The sequence below is a fragment of the Magnolia sinica genome, chromosome 11, assembly GCF_029962835.1.
Source record: "Magnolia sinica isolate HGM2019 chromosome 11, MsV1, whole genome shotgun sequence".
Classification (NCBI taxonomy): domain Eukaryota; kingdom Viridiplantae; phylum Streptophyta; class Magnoliopsida; order Magnoliales; family Magnoliaceae; genus Magnolia; species Magnolia sinica.
This window is the reverse complement of record NC_080583.1, coordinates 51,337,511-51,357,570: the sequence shown is the minus strand read 5'-3', so window position 1 is coordinate 51,357,570 and position 20,060 is coordinate 51,337,511. Positions and strand designations below refer to the sequence as shown.

The 20,060-nt window shown below is 39.1% G+C and overlaps 1 protein-coding gene across 3 annotated transcripts in view; it reads right to left on the bottom strand.

Moving 5' to 3' along the window:
• LOC131219133 (probable cadmium/zinc-transporting ATPase HMA1, chloroplastic) overlaps positions 1 to 20,060 on the bottom strand; it is a 132,907-nt gene that overhangs the window by 78,677 nt on the left and 34,170 nt on the right. For all 3 annotated transcript variants that reach the window (XM_058214137.1, XM_058214136.1, XM_058214135.1), the window contains exon 4: positions 3,866 to 4,012. In XM_058214137.1, the coding sequence (XP_058070120.1) occupies positions 3,866 to 4,012 (147 nt within the window). The remainder of the gene's footprint in view (positions 1 to 3,865; positions 4,013 to 20,060) is intronic.

Below are 20,060 nucleotides of genomic sequence, written 5' to 3'. Positions count from 1 at the left end.
AGAGAGATTTTGAAGTCTAAGTTGAATATGTGCTTAAAGGGGCAATTTTAAGCCCAAAAAGAGATCAAGCTCAAAGGCAATGAAGAATTGGAGAACTGGAGCTTTCAAAATGAAGATTTGAGGACTCAACGATTCAAGGAAACAAAGTACCGAAGTGAGGAATTGAAGATTGAATGCATCAAGGAAGAATGGAAGAAAATCAACACTCTTCGATTCCATCGATAGGACTCCGATCCTATCGACACGTTGTCGATAGGACTCAATGTGATCAAGCTACACATCGAATAATTTTGGATTTTCCAAAAAGCTTGTTGGACATAAACTAATTCTTCGATCCCAACGAAGAAACTTCGATCCTATTGAGAAACTCTAGGAATTTAAAAGTTAGTTACTGGACAGTTTGGATGCATTCTTCGATACCATCGAGTGCACCTTCGATCCCATTGATAGACTTCGATAGGTCCCGATCCTATCAAAAACTCCCATCGAAGGTACACGAAAGAGCGTGAGTTTTGCAAATTTCCAAGGTCGGTGCGAAAGTACAAGCCTCCTATCTATATAAGGAGTTCTTTTAGATGTTCCTAAGCATCTTTTAGGGTTGAGAGTGAGAGAGAGAGAGAGAGAGAGAGAGAGAGAGAAGGCTTGGGTGGAGCGCCGACAATGCCATCCCACCTCAATCTCCTTTCATGTTCTATTAGATTCTCTATTTTTCTTTTGTTTAAGATTTAATTATGTCTAGCTAATCTCTTAGTTGGTGCCAAGGGGAGAAGCTTTCTAGTTTATTGCAATGTTCTAGTTTATTGATTCATACATTGGATTTGGATGATGATTATTTAATTGAATTTGATTTGGATTTTACTTTAAAGCCTTTGAGTTGTTTATTTCTGGATCCATTGTGAACTCAGGTTACAATGGATGCTTTGACTTAGCAATTGTTTAACTTGATTAGAGAAGGAATCAATCTGTAAAGTTCCTTGATCTATTGTAGACTTTGGGCACAATAGACGATTGAATTCCCTGCGATTGATGTCAGAGTACTTCATGAGAGAATCATTCAATTAAAGTCATACCTTTTTCGATATTTGAGATTGATTTAACTGTTTGATCTTCCGATTAGAACGGATTGGAATCTGATTTTAGCAGAGTTATAGAAGATGAATCAATAAATTATACATTGTAATTGCTAGAAGTGGATCCATGGATCCTCAATTGTTGTTTTATTATTGTTTTTATCCTTACCTATTCTCTGGATTTCTTACTTCTTAGACCTTAATCCTAGATTAGTTCTAGTTGTGCTCTCACATTCCCTGTGGATCGACCTCGGTCTCACCGAGTTATGACTATATCGCGGTCCTGCACTTAGGATTGCCTAACAAGTTTTTAGCATCGTTGCCGAGGAGTGGCACAAACACAATAGGTTTTAGGTTTAGCTTTTCTTCTTTTATTTCTCTAAGTTAAATTCCTGTTTTTAGATTGGGTTTTATTTTCCTGAATTTTCTAACCTACGATTTTGCTTATTTTAGGGTTTTCAAATGTAGAATTTGTTTCTGGGGTTTGTTTTAATTTTTAGCATTACTAACATCAGGTTGTTTCTGTTTCTAGGGTTTAACTTTTCTTCTTTTATTTCTCTAAGTTAAATTCCTATTTTTAGGTTAGGGTTTTATTTTCCTGAATTTTATAACCAACGATTTTGCTTATTTTAGGGTTTTCAATTTTAGAATTTGTTTCTAGGGTTTGTTTTAATTTCTAACATTACTAACATCAGGTTGTTTCTGTTTTGTAGGGTTTTGTTAACTCTAGTTCACCTATTCTGGTAACATCTTATTTCCTTCGGTTCTTAATTGCTTTCTAGTAGATTAATTTGTAGGATAATTTTTGTTGCTATAGGATTTAGGTTAGGTTTAGACTTTATTTGTTGTGTGTGTGGTTCATGCCTGAGTGGGTAAGGGATCATACATTGAGGCTTTTGGGTGAAGGAAGTTTGGTTAACGGGTTCTCAATCCATCGACGAGTTAGAGAACCCGTAAATACTCCTAAACCATTTGAAACTATTGCCGCGAATGTGCCAAATAGGGCTGAGAATGAGCCATTTTTTATAAGAATATTGAGCATAACACGCGGCGGATTAGGACAGTGCGTGATGATGACAAGGTTCACCAAGTTCCACCGGTCAAAACTTTACGTGACTACTTACAACCGGCGAGAACAAGCACACCTTCCTGCATTATTTTCCCAACCAACACAGGAAACGTGGATTTTAAACCGGTGTGATTCATTTACTTTCTAAATTTAATGGACTAGATTCTGAGAGTCCATATCTACACTTGAAAGAGTTCGATGAAATTGTCGCTACCTTGCACTTTAACAATGTCTCCACTGATGTAATTAGACTTAAATTGTCCCCCTTCTCTCTAAAAGAGAGGGCCAAGTCATGGCTCCACTCCCTCAGACCTAGATCGATCGGGAAGAGATGATTCAATGTCAGGTAATAGCCCTTAAAAACTGAATAAGCAATCAAGTTTTTAGGGTAATCCAGCCATCCAAATAAGATTTATGCTTCTAAATATACTTTTCATCATGCCAAACAACCAAATCAAAAGCCGTTTTTTGTAGGCCTCCTTTCATCATTCTCTTTGGAAGCAAATGACATCTTGGGTCCTTACTTGGAAGGAATCTTTACTCTTGCTTACTCCATATTGGGGATGCCTTCTCCCCAATTAAGTTTATTTAACATATCCATTCCCGTAACTTACGTCACCATTATCAAATTCCTTGTGCTTTTGTACTTTCTATTAAATAAAGCATCATGAAATGAATAATAATTTAAAATGACAAGTTGTAGTTGAGAAAAACAAAATGATTGTAAGGTAATCCAGCCATCCAAACGAGATTTATACTTTCAAATAAACTTATCATATTATATCCACTCAATGGACTTGCTTAACCATCAAACCAAAAGATGAGATACACAACAGACATATAAACTATTTTTTGACCCATAAAGAAAAGTATGCAATGCTTCCTTCTTAATATGGCTTGAAAAAATATTGAAACTAATGTATATCAGTATATGTCATAATGATTTTCAGTGTTAACATCTTGCTCAAGGTAACTGATCTACATCCCTCAAAAATATTCACAAGCATGGTGATGCCTAACATTGAGAGAGCTCACTGACAGTTTTAGACATCTTGAAAATGTCAGGTGGGCTAATAAGAAAGAAATGTTGTTGTTCTGCCAATTGGTGTATACACCTCACGTTGGAAACACAGTTTTCTGGTTACTGATGCTATGAAACTTTTATTTCTTCAGCAATGAATTCATGCAAATTATTTGAAAGAAGTAAAGAAAAACAGAAAGATACAAAGTCAAAACAAAATCATAGATACTTATCAATTACATTTTTCCGAAGAAGACTCCTTGAGAAAAACTTCTAGAAACAAACTGGGCCCAGAGTCACTGTTGAGATATCACCTACCCTAAGAAAGCAATGTTAAAATCTAACTCCATGAAGAATTGATAAATTAATAAGAAAACTAGTAGTTTCTAGTTAAGAAAGTTAATGAGGCATTAACCAGGTCAGCTGAGAGTATATGTGTACTCCAGTCAATGTCCTGTGCCTTAAAAATTTTATGTTCGCAGTGGATAGGTTCCATTTTGTGTTTAAGCATAAAAATATTTCCGCTAAGAAGCAAATTCAAATTTCCACATGGATTGGAAATCTCATCAAAATATCAGCAAGAGAGTATAGATGATAGAATAAAGCTATCTTGAATAATCACTAACATTAGCATCAAGAGATCGTAATGGAAAATGATAAAGTGCTGTTGAGAAGAACAACTCAACTTGAGAAGAAAATACGCACTCTGACTATCATCATTCCATCCAAGTTCCTCGCACCGCCTGGAATTCTATCCCCAACTTTTCTCTCCAGTGGCCTGGCTTCCCCAGTTAGGTGCTCAATTGTAATAGTAGATCTACCCTGAAAAACTTCCCCATCTACTGGCACAGCCTGATAACAACACCATCTTGGATTAGGAACATACAAATCAAAACATGCATCTTTAGAAATACAAGAAAAAGGACTGCAACATTGCCTCTTCCACATCTTGGAGAAACACCAGATCTCACTAAACATAATAGATGTAAACTCAATAACACGAGTGAGTACACTAGATGAGAACCCAATTGATGTAAATATGAAACATACATCATTTTCAGCATTGGCAAAACTATTGGGCACATTGAATTACTAGAACATGTAAAAAGAAATGAGTATTAAGATAATTTTCATGACAAAACCATTCTCAGAAAGCCTGATGAATATATGTATAAAACTGCTTACGCACACACTATTCATCTCATTGAACCCTTTTAAGTTATTAATTTATCATAGCATATACGGCTTACTCGCAATCAAGAAAAAGAGATTCAGTAACTAATCCAAAAGAGTTTCACAGGGATTATGCAGAGATGATGAACTTTCAATTGTCAGTGTACATAAATTACTGTGCACCTGCAGTGTACCATACAAATTAGCGTTCTTATCTTTTACTCTGTTTTGTTAAACATGATTAGGCTAGGAGTCTATCTTTATTGTGATTTTGATTAGATTAGAACTCTTATTCATGTAACCCAAGTTTATTATCAATAGAAAGCAAGGAGAGAGGGAGCCCATACGATTACAACTCCCTTCTCTCACATGCTCTTCCTCATCTCTCTTTACTTTTCATGGTTCAGAGCTAACTCTTATTCATGTAACCCTAGTTTATTATTAACAGAAACCAATGAGAGAGGGAGCCCATACGAATACAACGCCCTTCTCTCATTCACTTCCTCATGTCTCTTTACTTTTCATGGTTCAAAGCTTCTCTAGTCCATTCTTCTTCTTCTTTTTTCTCTTCCAAGCATCCTTCTCCTTTTCCCTTCTCATTCTCTGTCAAAAACCTTGATTTTGAAAATTGATCTGACCTTTCTTTTTCCCTTCTCTCTGTAAGATGGTGAAAGTGAGATAGGCATTCCATCACCATCCTACAGATGCAATTGTAGCTCACCATTGCCTCGTCTAGAAGTGGTTTCTCTATCGGACGGTCCGGACCTTTTGTTCTCTCTTGCAAGCATCCTTGTCCTTTTCCCTTCCCATTCGCCGTAGAAAACCTTGATTTTGGAAGTCAATTAGATCTTTTTTCCGTTCTCTCTACAAGATGGTGAAAGTGAGATAAACCTTCCATCACCATCCTACAGATGTAATCGTAGCTCACCATTGACTCATCTAGAAGGGGTTTCTCCACTGAAAGTTATCTCTGGAAGTAAAGACCTCAGAATCTCACTAGAGATGCCTTCAGAACTGCCATAACTCATTGAAAATCAGTCCAAATTTGATTTCCGGCACTAGATCTTCACAAAAAGGGGTCCAATGTTGTCAAATCTCCTCGGAAATGCCTCCAGAGCTACCACAGTGTGCCATAAATCTGTCAAGATCTGATTTCTGGTGCCAGATCTGCACAAAAAAGGGGTCCAACGCCATCGAATCTCTCCAAAAACGCCTCTGGAGCCACCACGGCTGGCCAGAAATCAATCTAGCTCTAATTTCTATCACGGATCTACATAAAAGGGCTCCAGCACCGTTGGAACTCACTGAAATCACCTCCAAAGCCACCATAGCTGCACGGAAATCACTCTGGAACCTGATTCCGGCGTTGGAACTGCACAGCAACTAGTCCAACACTGTCGAACCATTTTTTAGAGTATCTCCGATATTATCAAAATATCCATATCTCTAGCTCAGAGATCCTGATAACACTGGTAGTATCAAAAATTCCTAATAGGCGATGACCATTCCTGTTCAATTTATCTCTCTCAACTTGGATGCCATGGGGCGGGCCTTAGAAAGTTTTGATATAAGGAGGAATTCGTAGATCCTCCAGACGTACAGCTCGTGGACCCAAATACATTACGCACAATGGAAGTAGACATGTTAGTAACAGAACCTTCTTCAAAAAGGTCTAAAGTGTAAGTCCATTGTAAACATGTTAGTTACACTACGAGCAATATATTGATTTTCCTCCCCGGCAACGGGCTTGATGTGGAAGCATCGTCCTTTATAACAATCAAGATTGCTAAGTCCATTGGTCCACATAGTTGTTCACATACCAGTAAAAGATTCGGCAGCTACCACAGCCCCTGCTTCCTCAGGTGGAACTCTGAGTTGAGGAGTTACTCAAAATGCTGCCAAGATATCAGTATCTTTGGTTTCATATTCAGGAGTATAATAAGTCAATTTGTACTCTATAACACCAGGTTTGAATCCGACACTTGCTTTAGTCACTATTTTTGGTGACGTAAATCCCCCCCCCCCCCCCCCCCCAAAAAAAACAACTCATGAATTAAGAGAATAATTATCAACTAATTAGAATGGTTCATTATTAAACCATGGTATTTGATTCGCTAAATACATCATTATTATATACTCTTTCATATGTATGGCACAACCCAATCCTTGTTTTGCAAGTTTTCTCCCCCCCCCCCAAAAAAAAAAAAAAAAAATCTAAATATTTAAATAATAAGAAATTGACTCTTAATAGTGATATGTTGTGTATGTAAATCCTAGATGAGATAATAGGTAGAATTCATCCATGCGAAGGTATAAAAATAAAAAATAAAAAAAAATGGACGGAAATCAATATCCTGAAATAAGGAACAACAGCCAATAAGATAAAAATAATGAATCAGGAAGTGTTTCATTTTTCTATCATTATAGAGATAATTTATTGATGTCACCAATGTATCGACAATATTTCAACTGTGTAAATTTCAAGTGTTGCTTGTATTGGCAATGTATTGATATCGCCAACGTATCACCAATATTTTCGACTGCGTAAATTCCAAGTGTCGCTTGTATCACCAGTGTATCAATGATATTTCAATAATCTCACCAATGTATTGATATTGCCAAAATTTTGTTTATTAAAAAAATTTCCATTTCAATTTTTTTATGACCGCATGATTGTATGCGGTATTTAAATTGTCGATGATAATATCAATAATATCTCAATATTATCGTCATCGCCACTATTGTCATGTGCAATCATATTTGTGCATATGCATGTGGAAGTCGCATAGGCATATGCGATCCAAATGCATATGCGAGAACATGCGATCCCATATTCGCTAAGGATCAGATATTTGATCGCTGGTACTTTTTTTTTGGGCAAAATCTTACTTTTTACCTATAAAAAGGCACTCAAATAACCCCCCATTTGCAACATTAATCACTCTAAACTCTCTCTTACTCTCTTACTCCTTAATCCTTAGGGGTCGTTTGGCACCATGGATTTGGGGTATTTGAGGGATTTCAAATCCCCTGGTTATTTGGCACCATAAAGTGACTGGGGGGTTTCAAATCGCCTCAAATAGGGGGTTTGAAATCCACGGTGAGAACTTGGATTACATCTAAAATCCTTTCAAGAGTTGCATGTGTAAACATGCGTGTCACCCGACTATTATTCTATTGGGCACATGGCCCACTAATGATATCCCAAAACAATTAGATTATCAATTGCATCACTATAATTACTATAATATGATGATCAACACCGTCCAAACATTGTCTATGTAAATCAACGGTTAAAAATCATTGGTTAGTCACTCAGACATAATCTTGTGCTTGTGGCCCATTCGAGACTTGGAATTTCTCGTTTTCGGGCAAAGCATATATTTCAGCGGGCTTATTACAACCATTGTGTCAAACATTACATACATCACTAATTAGAGATATTAAAGTTGATCTAGTATATAAATTCAAACCCCTGTAAATATACCATGCATAGCTACTTTTGGATTAAAGTTGATTCCCAATCCAGGGTGCCAAACACAATAGGAGGATTTCAAATCCAAGGGGTTTCAAATCCAGGGGATTCAAAATTCATGCTCCCAAACAGGCCCCTACAGTCTCTCTCTTACATTCCAAGCCTAAATCCTAATATCTCTACAATCTTCTACAACTCTAGTCTCTACAAGCTCCTAAGAAGAGAAGTTTACAAAGATCATTCAAGAATCAAGAATGAAGCTCGTAAGTCCTAAGAAGACAATCATACTACTCTCTCATTCTCTTACATTCTCTATTACATTCTCTCTCTCTCTCTCTCTCTCTCTCTCTCTCTCTCTCTCTCTCTCTCTCTCGTCTACAACTACAAGTGTAAGTGTGTAACTCTCTTTCGTCTACAACTACAAGTGTAAGTGTGTAACCCTCTCCCTCTCTCTTTCATTATCTAATCTTTACAACTTCCAAGTGTACAAGTAATAAGAATAAAGCCATGTCTTCTTCTTTAAAACCTAAGTCGAATAATCCATATTGGAAGTACGGGCACTATCGTAGTGCTACCAAAAAGACTTACATAGTGTCTGACTTATGAAGGTTTGTAAATGCCAATGGCATTCCATAGCACAAGCAACCCCTTGCACATACGCTAGGATCAAATGCAATAGCCTGTCCCGATATTACTCCAGAAATCAAAAAGGAAATCATTGAGTACATGGACAAACAATGTAGGAAAAAAAAAAAACGATGGTCCCATACTTCAAGAGAAATTTATGGAACAAGAAGCATATGAGAATATATATATATATATATGTGTGTGTGTGTGTGTGTGTGTGTGTGTGTGTGATTGATGTGGATAAACCTAGCCCCACCCCCTCTACATCGACAGGCCAATCTAGACCACTGGCCTCAAAAAGAGCTCGTGGACATGGGCACATGGATAGATAGTGTAGATCGCACCCCGAGGATGTGGTCAACCAAAGGAATTGAGATAAAGGACCCGGTCAAACCACATTAGAAAACCAATACAAACAAAAAGATGAAAAAATCAGGATTTAATATATCACTAAATGGTTATACCAGGCCGATGTTGCTTTGGGTCCTTACTCTTGCCCGGGTGGTAGACTCTCAGGAGTTTCAACTCCCGGTCAAGGGTTCGAGTACCCATAGGTGGTGAAATTCCACCAACGTGAGTGTGTGGGGTGTGTGTGCGTGTGTAAAAATTTTAAAAAAATTAAAATTAAAATTAAAAAAAAAAAAAAAAAAAGAGCCAATGTTGCTTTCAACACTATTAAGTTGAAAAGCTTCAAGGTTATAGTTAAGGCAATAGGTCAATTTAAACATGGGCTTAACCGAGACATGCCTTAAAGCCAAGGACGAATACACGAAGTTTTATAGAAGAATATAAAGAATCGTGAAAAACCTAAAGTTGCACACTCGTGGCGACGGATGGACCGATAAATCCGGTCGGCTCTGATACACTATCTAGTGAATTGTCCAGCTGGGAATGATTTTGAAGTCTATGGAAGCATTAGGTCATCCTCATATGACAAATTATTTGTTTAAATTATTAGATAGTGTAGTTGAGGAAATAAGAGAGGAATATGTTGTCTAGGTATTCACGGACAACACATCCATGTCGCCATCGGTCGTCTTCTTATGGAGAAGAGGCGTCATTTATTTTGGACCCCTTGTGCGGCACATTGTGTTGATCTTATGCTGGAAGACATGGTAGGTTAAAGTGATTGCAAGGGCTAGAAGAATCACAATCTTTATGTACAAACATGCCATTCTTCTCCATCAAATGAGAAAGCACATTAAGTGTAAGTAACTTGCTACATCCAGTTCTCGCCCGTTTCACTACAGCCTTCTTAACACTACAAAGACTGCATTCAAAAAAATTTGAACTTAAAAACTTTATCATATCAGCTGAATGGACTAATGGGCTTTGTTCAAAGAAGGTTAAAGGGAAGCTAGTCCAACACACCATAATTTCGCTATCTTTTTTAACATAGTGATAAAGGCACTAAAACCTATGAACCCTTAGCCACAGTGTTGTGAGTGGTAGACGGAGATGAGAGGCCATCAACGGGTTACATATATGATACGATGGAGAGGGCAAGAAATAAAATCATATATCATTTTAACTATGGAGAGAGTGATTACAGGCCCATTTTAGATATTATAGATAGAAGATGGGGAAGCCAAATGTATTCGACTGCCTACATCCTTAATCCGACCATATTGTTCACTTCCCCCATTCCAACAGAAGCAAAAACGACGCATATGGATGGATTTCTTAATGTGTTCGAAAGAATGATTCCAGATAAAAAAGAATAGGACGGGATTCTTAGACTCACGTGTTCTACTAGCAATTGCGAGCGCAACTGGAGCACGGTCAAGGCAATTAGTTTGGCAATTCACTCCTTAGTGTTGATGTCTACGGAAAATGTTAGAGTTAGGGAGTTAAAAGTTATAACTAAGTCTAAGTAAGTTAATGCACTTTCTTTCATGCAGATTCATTACCAAAAATAAATAAATAAATAAATTGTCTTGAACAAAAGAATTTTAACAACTTGGTCTTCGCCTAATATAACCAAAAGCTACAAAAACGATTCCAGGGTAGGCAAAAAAAAGCCTGGTTTTAATCCAATCTGCTTAGATGATCTGTATGTAGATAATGAGTGGCTTGCAGAAACGATGGACTCGATCTTTGCCAATGAGGAGCTAACATGGGCCCAAGTTGAAGATGCCACATTCGAATCGGCACCCGAAGAAGGTACTTCCACTCGAAGATGGAGGAGAGGGGGGTGAGCAATAGCAGTCAGCTGGTGGAAGAGATTAATGGGATAGAAGGAGATAATGAAGATTAACCATTGGAAGTGGATGAAGTACCAATGCGTACAAATGATGAAGAAACAGAAGAAGATGAAAGATACATCGACGAAGGAGACGACGACGATGACGACAATGGTGGTGATCAAATGCCACAATGGCAACTGAATTAATGTATATAGTATTAGACTATTTGTATTATTTTGCAAGTAGTGTATAAACATTAAGCTGTAGCTTGTAAATTGTATTTGTACATTAAATAGCTTGATAATTGTTTTGTTAAATATATTGTTGAATGTTGATGTACTTCATTAATCATTCATTGTTTAGCTAATTTTATTTCCCTCAAACGAACTTCAAATATGTAAAATAAGTTATCTAATCACTTAGGAAAGTTTCCCCTAATTTCTTATATTTTTTACATTTTTTCCTTTGTTTTTCTTTTTTTAAATTTTTCAAAAAAAAAAAGGTATATGCGGTCACATATGCGATTGTGCGATCGCACCTGATCACATATGCGATTTGACAACATTGGTTATCACAACATGAGCAATACCAAGACTACATTCTTTCGTTTCCGTTCCAGTTGTCGACAATTTCTCAATGAAATATTGTGTTGCCGATATTCTAAAATAAAGATCGATTTTTGGATGGAAATTTTGATGGTTAGATGGTTGGATGGGATTGATAGGATTATTGGACTGGTTCCTTACAACAGCAAATTGCTTTTAGGCCCCTATTAAATGGAAACTTAATATGTATGCATTCTTTTTGCAATTTTTTTACTCCTAAATATACAAATATGCATATTTTAGCATCTCTTGAGGTCTTGGTGAAAATTCCATTGTTTTCCCCATGTTTCCCCGCATTTCCAGTTATCAGTGATACTATCAGCAATATCAATCTTGTCTTGCATCCCTGGCCAGCGAAACTTGTAACGATACCAATACTTCGAACAATGGTCGGAACTCGTCAAAATCTCCTTCCCCTTCACTGGATCTCCTCTCGAACCCCCTAGGCCATTGGGTTTCTAGTTCAAGGCTCTTTTAGGGATTAGATTTAAGTCCAAGGGCCTCTATTTCTACTAGAAGTGCTCTGCTGGCCACCTATTGGGATACAATTAGAAGCTCGGACTACCTTCAAATCTCTATACCACTCATTGCTTCCATATCTGTCAAGCCGGACTACTCATGTCGTTTCTACCCTCTGGACCTTCATCAAAACCAAGAGGTTACTTTAAACTAGAGTAATACATCATTTTTTTTCTCTCCTTTTTTTAATGGGACAGAACATACACACCCAGATTCCATCTACACATATGGACAACCCTAATCTTACAATAATTATTGTAAAACTAGATGGCACAAATTATTTGGAGTGGTCCCAAACAGCCCAAATATATATGTCGAAGCACGGAATAACTGGGAAACATTACAAGAACCAAGAAACAGCCCAATCAAAATGATCCCACCTATGACAGATGGGAGAGTGAAAGTTGAATTGTGATGTCTTGGTTGCTAAATTCAATGCAACCCAATATTAATCGTGGTCTTTATCTCTTGAAAACCGCAAAGGATATATGGGATAAAGTAGCCAAAATGTAATCCCATCAAGAAGACTTGGCCCACCTTTATCAGCTCCACATAGAGATTAACAATCTCGAATAAGGAGATGGAACCATAGAAGAATATTCTGCTAGGAATTGGATAATTGTCAAACAGCTATTCTAGAAATGGAAGATCTGAAAAACAAATACGATAATTGTGAATCTTTAAATTTCTCGCTGGTCTTCGTTCAGTTCCTTAACCGAACAACTGAATTGCTATGTCACTCTTCTAATCTTCCGTAAGCTCTTTAACCAAACAATTGAATTGCTATATCACTCTTTATTCGACTCATTGTGTTATCCAAGATCTGACGACAAGGAAGACTATTGGTGGTGGTTGGGAAGATTGGGGGCTTTATCTTCTCAACCGAGAACAATCCAGTTCTGCTCATGTTTTTGCTTTTGTCATTGAGAATAAAAAATGGGTGACCCTTTGGCACACCCATATAGGTCATTTACCTTTGCAATTATTATGTCTTTTATTTTCTGGATTCTGAAGTCACTGACACATTCACAATAGGAGGATTGTCGGGTCATGAGTTGGCTCTTCAATAATATGGAGGAGAACGTTTATCATAATGTGATGTACGGTGAAATGCCAAGGAATTTGGGTCATGCTTCAATAGTTTACTCGAATTATAAAAATATACAACGGTTGTATGACATTTTTAAAGATATCCAAACTATGAGGCAAGGGGCGAACCTTCACAAACATTGTGCCCACTTTAAGGGTTTAATTGATGAATGGAAGATGCATCACCCATTCACAACAAATGATGCTCAACAACAACGACAGCGGGAAGAAATTAGCATCAATGTTTTCTGTATTGTTATCACATAATGTATCGCACCCTTGGTATACAAATACATATTGATTATCGCACGGGATATATCAATTGTATCATGTAATTTATCTTTGTTGTTGGTAAACAACGGGAAACATTGAGAAATTGGTCAAATTTTTCAATGTAACTTCAGGGATTGTTAAAAAAGACACCAAAACACACTTTAAAATAAAAATTAAAAAATCACAAGAAAAGTACACATAATAGGTTTCCTTTGTTTAGGGTCCTAATCTATGTTGTCTGATTGAACAAACGCAACTATATTCAAAGTCAAATAATGGAAATTATAAATGTAAGAAGACGTGTATGGAAACACAAACATTACATTCAAAAGCAAAAGAAGTAAAAAACTAGAAATGTACCTTAGATTTTGAAGGGAAAAAAAAAATAACATTTTCCATTTATTTTTTAATTAAAAATATTTTTTAAAAAAATCCCAAACTGCCAAGAATGTGTAGATTAGGTTATATACATGTTTGATTTCGTGTGTGGATACTAATATTGCAACCGCTTTGGGGAAAACTGGGAAATTTTTTATTTTTTCCCAATTTTTCGCAACTCAACCCATCTTCCCCAAATATCGAAATCGAAGCTCCAAATCCATAATTTTTCATGCAAAACATGAAGAATCATGGATTTCTTACCATTTGACACTATTTACAACATATAAAAAAGAATCAAAACTCAAAATAAACAGTATTTAGAATTTGGCCCCAAAAAGCTTCTGATTGTGATTTCGAAGAAATTTCAAAGATATTCTTCCAACAAACTAGACAGCACCAGTCAAAATCACCTTACATTATACTAGGAAGAAGCTTTTTTCTTCTTTCTTTTTTTGCAAAAAAAAAAAAAAAAAATCAAATTTTGTGAATTTTTTAGGATTTTTAGACAAAACGATGTCGATTTCCTTTATCCCTTCAATATCGTAGTCAATATCGATATATCGCATGATACATTAAGAATTTATAAAGGGGGAATGTGGATATCACGATATCCATAATACATTGTTATATCATGCAATATATTGCACGATACCATGAAAAATGGATATTAAAGTTGGGTTTCGTATCACCCAACAGGAATAACATATATATTGTGGGATGTATCGGTGATATCACAAGATACTAAAAACATTGATCAGCATAGCCCTCTTTCTTTCCATTGTCCGACCCTATCTCAACCCAATCAAAGCTTAACTCCTCGAAAGTGAACATGTTCCCACATTACATGATGTCTTTGCTCATGTCTTGTGGGTATTGCCAACTTCCGCATCATCTACACTTCATAGATCCAATGAGAATGCTGCCCTTTTCTCTACGAGGGGCAGCAATACTCGTGGAGGTTGTGCCAACTAGCATAGTGGTCGTTCTGGGGGAAGAGGTCGTAGTCAATCCAGTGGGCAGCAACATTTTGTGTCTATTACAAGAAGCCCAAACAAACCATCAATAAATATTAGGATTTACTTCAAAAAACTGGAGCCCACACGCAAGCTCCGTGGTTTATATTGGTGAAACTTCTACCACTAATGGAACTTCTTCAAGCATAGGAGACTTGACTATGATCTTTCAAGCTGATCTTGAGAAGCTGCCAAGTCGAAACAACACCATAGAATCTCTACCCTCCTCTTCATCTGTTGCTCACTTAGGTAATGAACTAGCAGCATCCTCTAGTTCATCACCGTGGGTGATTGACTATGGAGCCACAAACCACATGACAAGGAACCCACCCTTATTTTCTTCAGGAGATGCTTCTCTTTCTTGTCCACTTGTTTCTCTTGTAGATGGCTTTTTATTCACTATCCATGGAAAAGGAGTTATTTCACCTAGTTCTAACATGACTTTTATCTTCTGTTTTGTATGTTCGTAAGTTTCCCTTTCATCTCCTCTATCGCTCTACGTAAGCAAATTAACCAAACATTTAAATTGTTCCATAACCTTTTACCCTTCTCACTATGTGTTTCAGGATCTCAAAACAAAGGTGAAGATTAGTGGGGGGCGTGACCTGAGTGAACTCTACTACCTTGAACCATATAGAGTTGGAGCCTCTCTTATTGTGTGTAACTTTTCCCCTCTACAGTAGCATGCTCGGTTTGGTTGTTCTTCTTTGCAGTCCCTTGGTTCCTTCTTTATTGAATTCGAATTCATTAAATTATAAAGCTTGTCAGTTCTCAAAAAATTACTGTTCTTCTTATATTTCTAGACCTTCAAGTTGTAGTATGCACCCTTCTCCCTAGTTCTTCTGATCTGTGGGAGTAGAGAATGGTTTGATGATAATAATGTGAAGAAAAGAGGAGAAGATTGAGGGAGAAGATGGAGGAGAGTTTGGGAAAGATGTTGTGTTGAACTTGTTTGCCCTAACACACAATATTTTATTATAATAGATCATATAGTACACCACAGGAGAAGAGGAAAGTGTGCACATGCACTTACACTAAAAGGGTCATTAACCACATACACAATACACTAGCATTCTCTATACTCCCCCTCAAGTTAGAGCATAGATGTTAATCATGCCCAACTTGTCACGAACACGATGAAGAGCATCTCGACTCAAGGACTTTGTAAGAACATCAGCAAGTTGATCCGCAGATCGAACAAAAGGAGTGACGATTTCCTTAGAAGCAACTTTCTCCCAAATAAAGTGACGGTCGACCTCAATATGCTTGGTTCTCTCGTGGAAAACCAGGTTACAAGCAATATGGATGGCGGCTTGGCTATCACAGTGAAGAGGAACAGGATCCGAAGGTGTATAGCCAAGTTCTTCAAGAAGGTTGCGAAGCCACATAAGCTCACACGTCGGATGAGCCATGGCACGAAATTCTGCTTCAGCCGAGGACCGAGCAACAACGGGTTGCTTTTTTCTCTTCCATGTTATAAGATTACCACCTAGGAAGGTACAGAAGCCAGATGTACAGCGGCGATCATAAGTACTACCTGCACAATCAGCATCGGAATAGCCAGAAAGATGAAGATGACCATGCAACTAAAAGCGGAGAACAAGACCCAGGGCTGATTTTAGATACTGAAGTACGTGGTAGACAGCCGTGAGATGGGAAGTACGGGGAGCTTGCATGAATTGGTTAACAAAACCCACAACAAATGAGAGATCTGGGCGAGTAATAGTCAAGTAAATAAGTCGGCCTACGAGTCGTTAATACATCCCGGGATCAGTAAGGAGAGCACCATCATCTGATCGAAAATTCTGTGAAGTATCCATGGGAGTGGTAATAGGCTTGCACCATAATATGCCGGTCTCCATGAGAAGATCGAGCACGTATTTTCGTTGTGACAAGACCAATCTGGATAATGAGCGACCAACTTCAATTCCGAGGAAGTAGCGAAGAGGACCAAGATCCTTGATTTCAAACTTGGTCTTCAAAAATTCTTTGACCTCCCTCATTCCAACAGAATCTACCGGATAGAACAATATCATCTACATAGATAATGAGAACCATGATGCCCGTCGATTAACGACATATAAAGAGAGAATGATCGGCATGACTATGAACAAAGCCGAACTCCAAGAGAGCCTGACTGAATTTTTCGAACCACGCACGTAAGGATTGTTCAAGTCCATAAAGAGCCTTCTTCAACTGACATACAAGCGCAGGGTTGTAAGAAGCAACAAAGCCAGGAGGTTGATGCATGTAAACTTCCTCTGCAAGGTCCCTGTCACACCCCAGACTTGGTGACCGGACCCACAAAGAACACGATAGCCGGTTCCGGCCGCGACAGCCTCCGTAGTACCCCATTCTCGGTCCCTGGCTCAGGTTCCGATCCTGGGATCCTACAAGGAGGATTTCCATATCACAATTCCAATCCAATTGAGCATACCCAAGATCATAGCAAGTAAATCTCAGAAAATAAACAAAGAATACACTGCACAATCCACTAAGAATTTAAACTTTACAGGTACAAGGCTCAAAAGGAAATACATAATATAGAAAGAATGGAAGGAAAGGTCTGCAACAGGTTCTCAACTTGCGCCAATCCAATCCACAACTCCTCCGCTACTGCGCTAACCTAGAATCTCCTGCACGCATCAATCGTGCATAAGCTTATAGAAAGCTTAGAGGGCGGTGTAAGTGTGTGACAATGGTGTTCAGGAGAATAAGGAGAAAGTAGGAGGAGTCGATGAACAATACCAATGCCTCCAGCCATACCAAGGCAGCTATGAATGCACTAAGTCGTACCAAGGCTATGCAATGCAATACGTGAGTACTAGGCGCCATACCAAGGCGATACAATATAAGGCTTATACAGCCGATGCAAATGCAATGCGAAGTAATGCCAGTCCTCATATCCAATCCACATATCAAGTACAGTTCCATCATAAGGAATCCACCGAGGTCAAGTACACTGTTGGATGACTGCCATTCTGCAAGACCCGCATAGTCAAACGAGCGTAGGAGACCTCACTACCCGCCTGTGGACAACCAATCACCAGCGATGCTTAACGGTAACTGACCCATTCACGAGCTGGTCAAACTCAGCCTAGTTGTTGCCCTCTCTCAGGCGGGTAAGGCCACACCCCATCCCAACCGACCACGTTGCAGTGGAAGACACGGCCTCAAGGTATAAAGGCACTCGTGCGCTCATGTTTTCCACTCGGTCTCGGCGTTGAGGCGTACCCTCGGTATCGTGGAAGTTTATGGGCTTTCACCCAAAGATATCCTATGCACCCCAAATGCTCAAGAATCATTTCCGGTGTCCAACACGGTCATCCACAATATCTCTGTGGAAGCTACAACCCTGATAAAGCAAAGGCGAATATCTACATGCTATGTAATGCCAGATGCATGAATCACACAATCAACCATACATCAATCCCAAGCATCCACTATGCTCAAGAGGGTAAACTCCATCCCTTGGGGAGATACCAACATATCCTACACAATGGCACCACCATGGCCAATCATACCTCAACCAAGCATGCATATGATGCGTATGGGAGTGGGCCATGAAGATGAATAAGGGTGCCAATGAGGTGAATGAGAAGATGTACTCTACCTAACCATGAAGGGTTTAGGTACTTAACCAATTCCTCATAAGGAATACAACCTCTAGTGGAGGCCCATTTACCTGGGGTAGCCCATGAGACTAAGCATACAAGGCCAGGGCCTAGATAATATGGAAACGGGCCTAACAAGGGACTAAGGTGGGCATTCAACCATACTTGGCAACTAATGGACCTAGAGTGGTCCAAATGGGGACTTACAACCACCATTGCCCCAAGGCATCTAATCCGCAAATCACATAAACATAAAGCCCAAGGCCCATATCCAAACCATATGCACATAGGTCCCACAAAAGGCATAAGGAAGTAGGCCCAATACTACCTCTAACAATCATGGCCCAAGGAGGGGAACCAAGGCCCAAAGCCCAAGTCCTAAGGGCCATAGAGTCCAAGCATTTAGATGGACTTAGTGGGCAGCCCATGTATACAAATACATGGCCCAAAACAAGTTTTTTTGTTGGGTGGAATGGGCCCCATTACATCAGCCCAATAACTAGTCATTTAAGTGGGCATTTAAGGGCCTAAATCCACCTTTTCCTCAGCCCATAAGTCCAACAAATGGTGGAAGGTCAGCCCATCATTTGGCTGGCCAAGGTGAGACATTCCAGCCCGACCTGGGCCCACTAGGAAGCCCCAAAATCTGGTATGCATTGGGTCCCACAAATGGTTATCAAAGGTGGCCCAAAACATGCATTAATTAAGCCCAAATAATTATACTAAGGTATAGATGAGGAACAAGTACCCAATTTATCAATGTGGTGGGTCCCTAATTCCAATAAAAATTCAGCCATACATTGTGTATTTAAATGGCCATGGCTGGACTTTTAGTCCACCAAATCTTCTGGGCCAATTTAGGCTCAGGAACATGTCAAAAATACTTGGGAGTTACTCCCATAGTGTCCATCAATACATCATAGGGGCCCCACCAATTTGGAGATAGGGATTTAGCACTCAGAAAGGTAGGCCTGCTGCTGGACTGCAAGCCCAACAGCAGCCCCAAAAGGGCAGGGGCGTCCCAAGCCTGGGCGGTCCAAGGTGTGGACGGTCTGGGCCCCATACACATGCAACCAGGTGGGCTCCCACATCCCAAGTGGGCCCCACATGGGACATCCACCTAGGGTGGACCGAACCCACATGGGCCTCACAAATATGGAGGGACGACGTGGATGAAAGACATGCATCATGGTGGGCATGGCCAAGAACGGCCAGCCCATGATGGACATCCACCAGCTGGACGTCCATCATGGGTGGCTGGTCCAGTTGGTTGTGTTAAACAACCATTCACTCCAAAAGCTCAAGCTGTCAAAGTGTGGTGTATCAATGTATATCAAGGGACTTTTTATCACTTCAACACCCCCGCACGTGCGGGGTGGGAACTCCGCACGGGAACATACTGACGAGGGTGGAGGGACACTCACACCATAAATAGGCCGGGCTTGATTTCCCAGTCCCAGAGACGGACCTGATTTTCCTGGTCCCCAGTGGGAGAATAATATTTTAGAGAGGCATATTTTTGCTGCTCTCGAGATTCGAACATAGGATCTTCCGCTCTGATACCATGTTAAACAACCATTTACTCCAAAAGCTTAAGTTGTCAGAGTGTGGTGTATCAATGTATATCAAGGGACTTTTTATCACTTCAACAGGTTGGCCCCACAGAAATGGCCCCTAGTGGCCTCTAGATCATCACAAGGTGGGCCCCACAAATATACACAAAAGCCCAAATGGGCTGGGCCCAATCATCTCCACAAACAAAAAAATATAGCAATGTAGAAAAATTCCAGCAATGTTCATGTTGCTGTACCAATTTGGGCTCCACAATGGAGTGGGTCCAAGGTCTCCAAAAATTTTGAAATTGGGGGCTAAGGTCCCTTATCAAGTCTAGAACAAGGTGGGACCCAAAAAGGTGGCCCACCATCAGAGAAAATATTTTTAAATT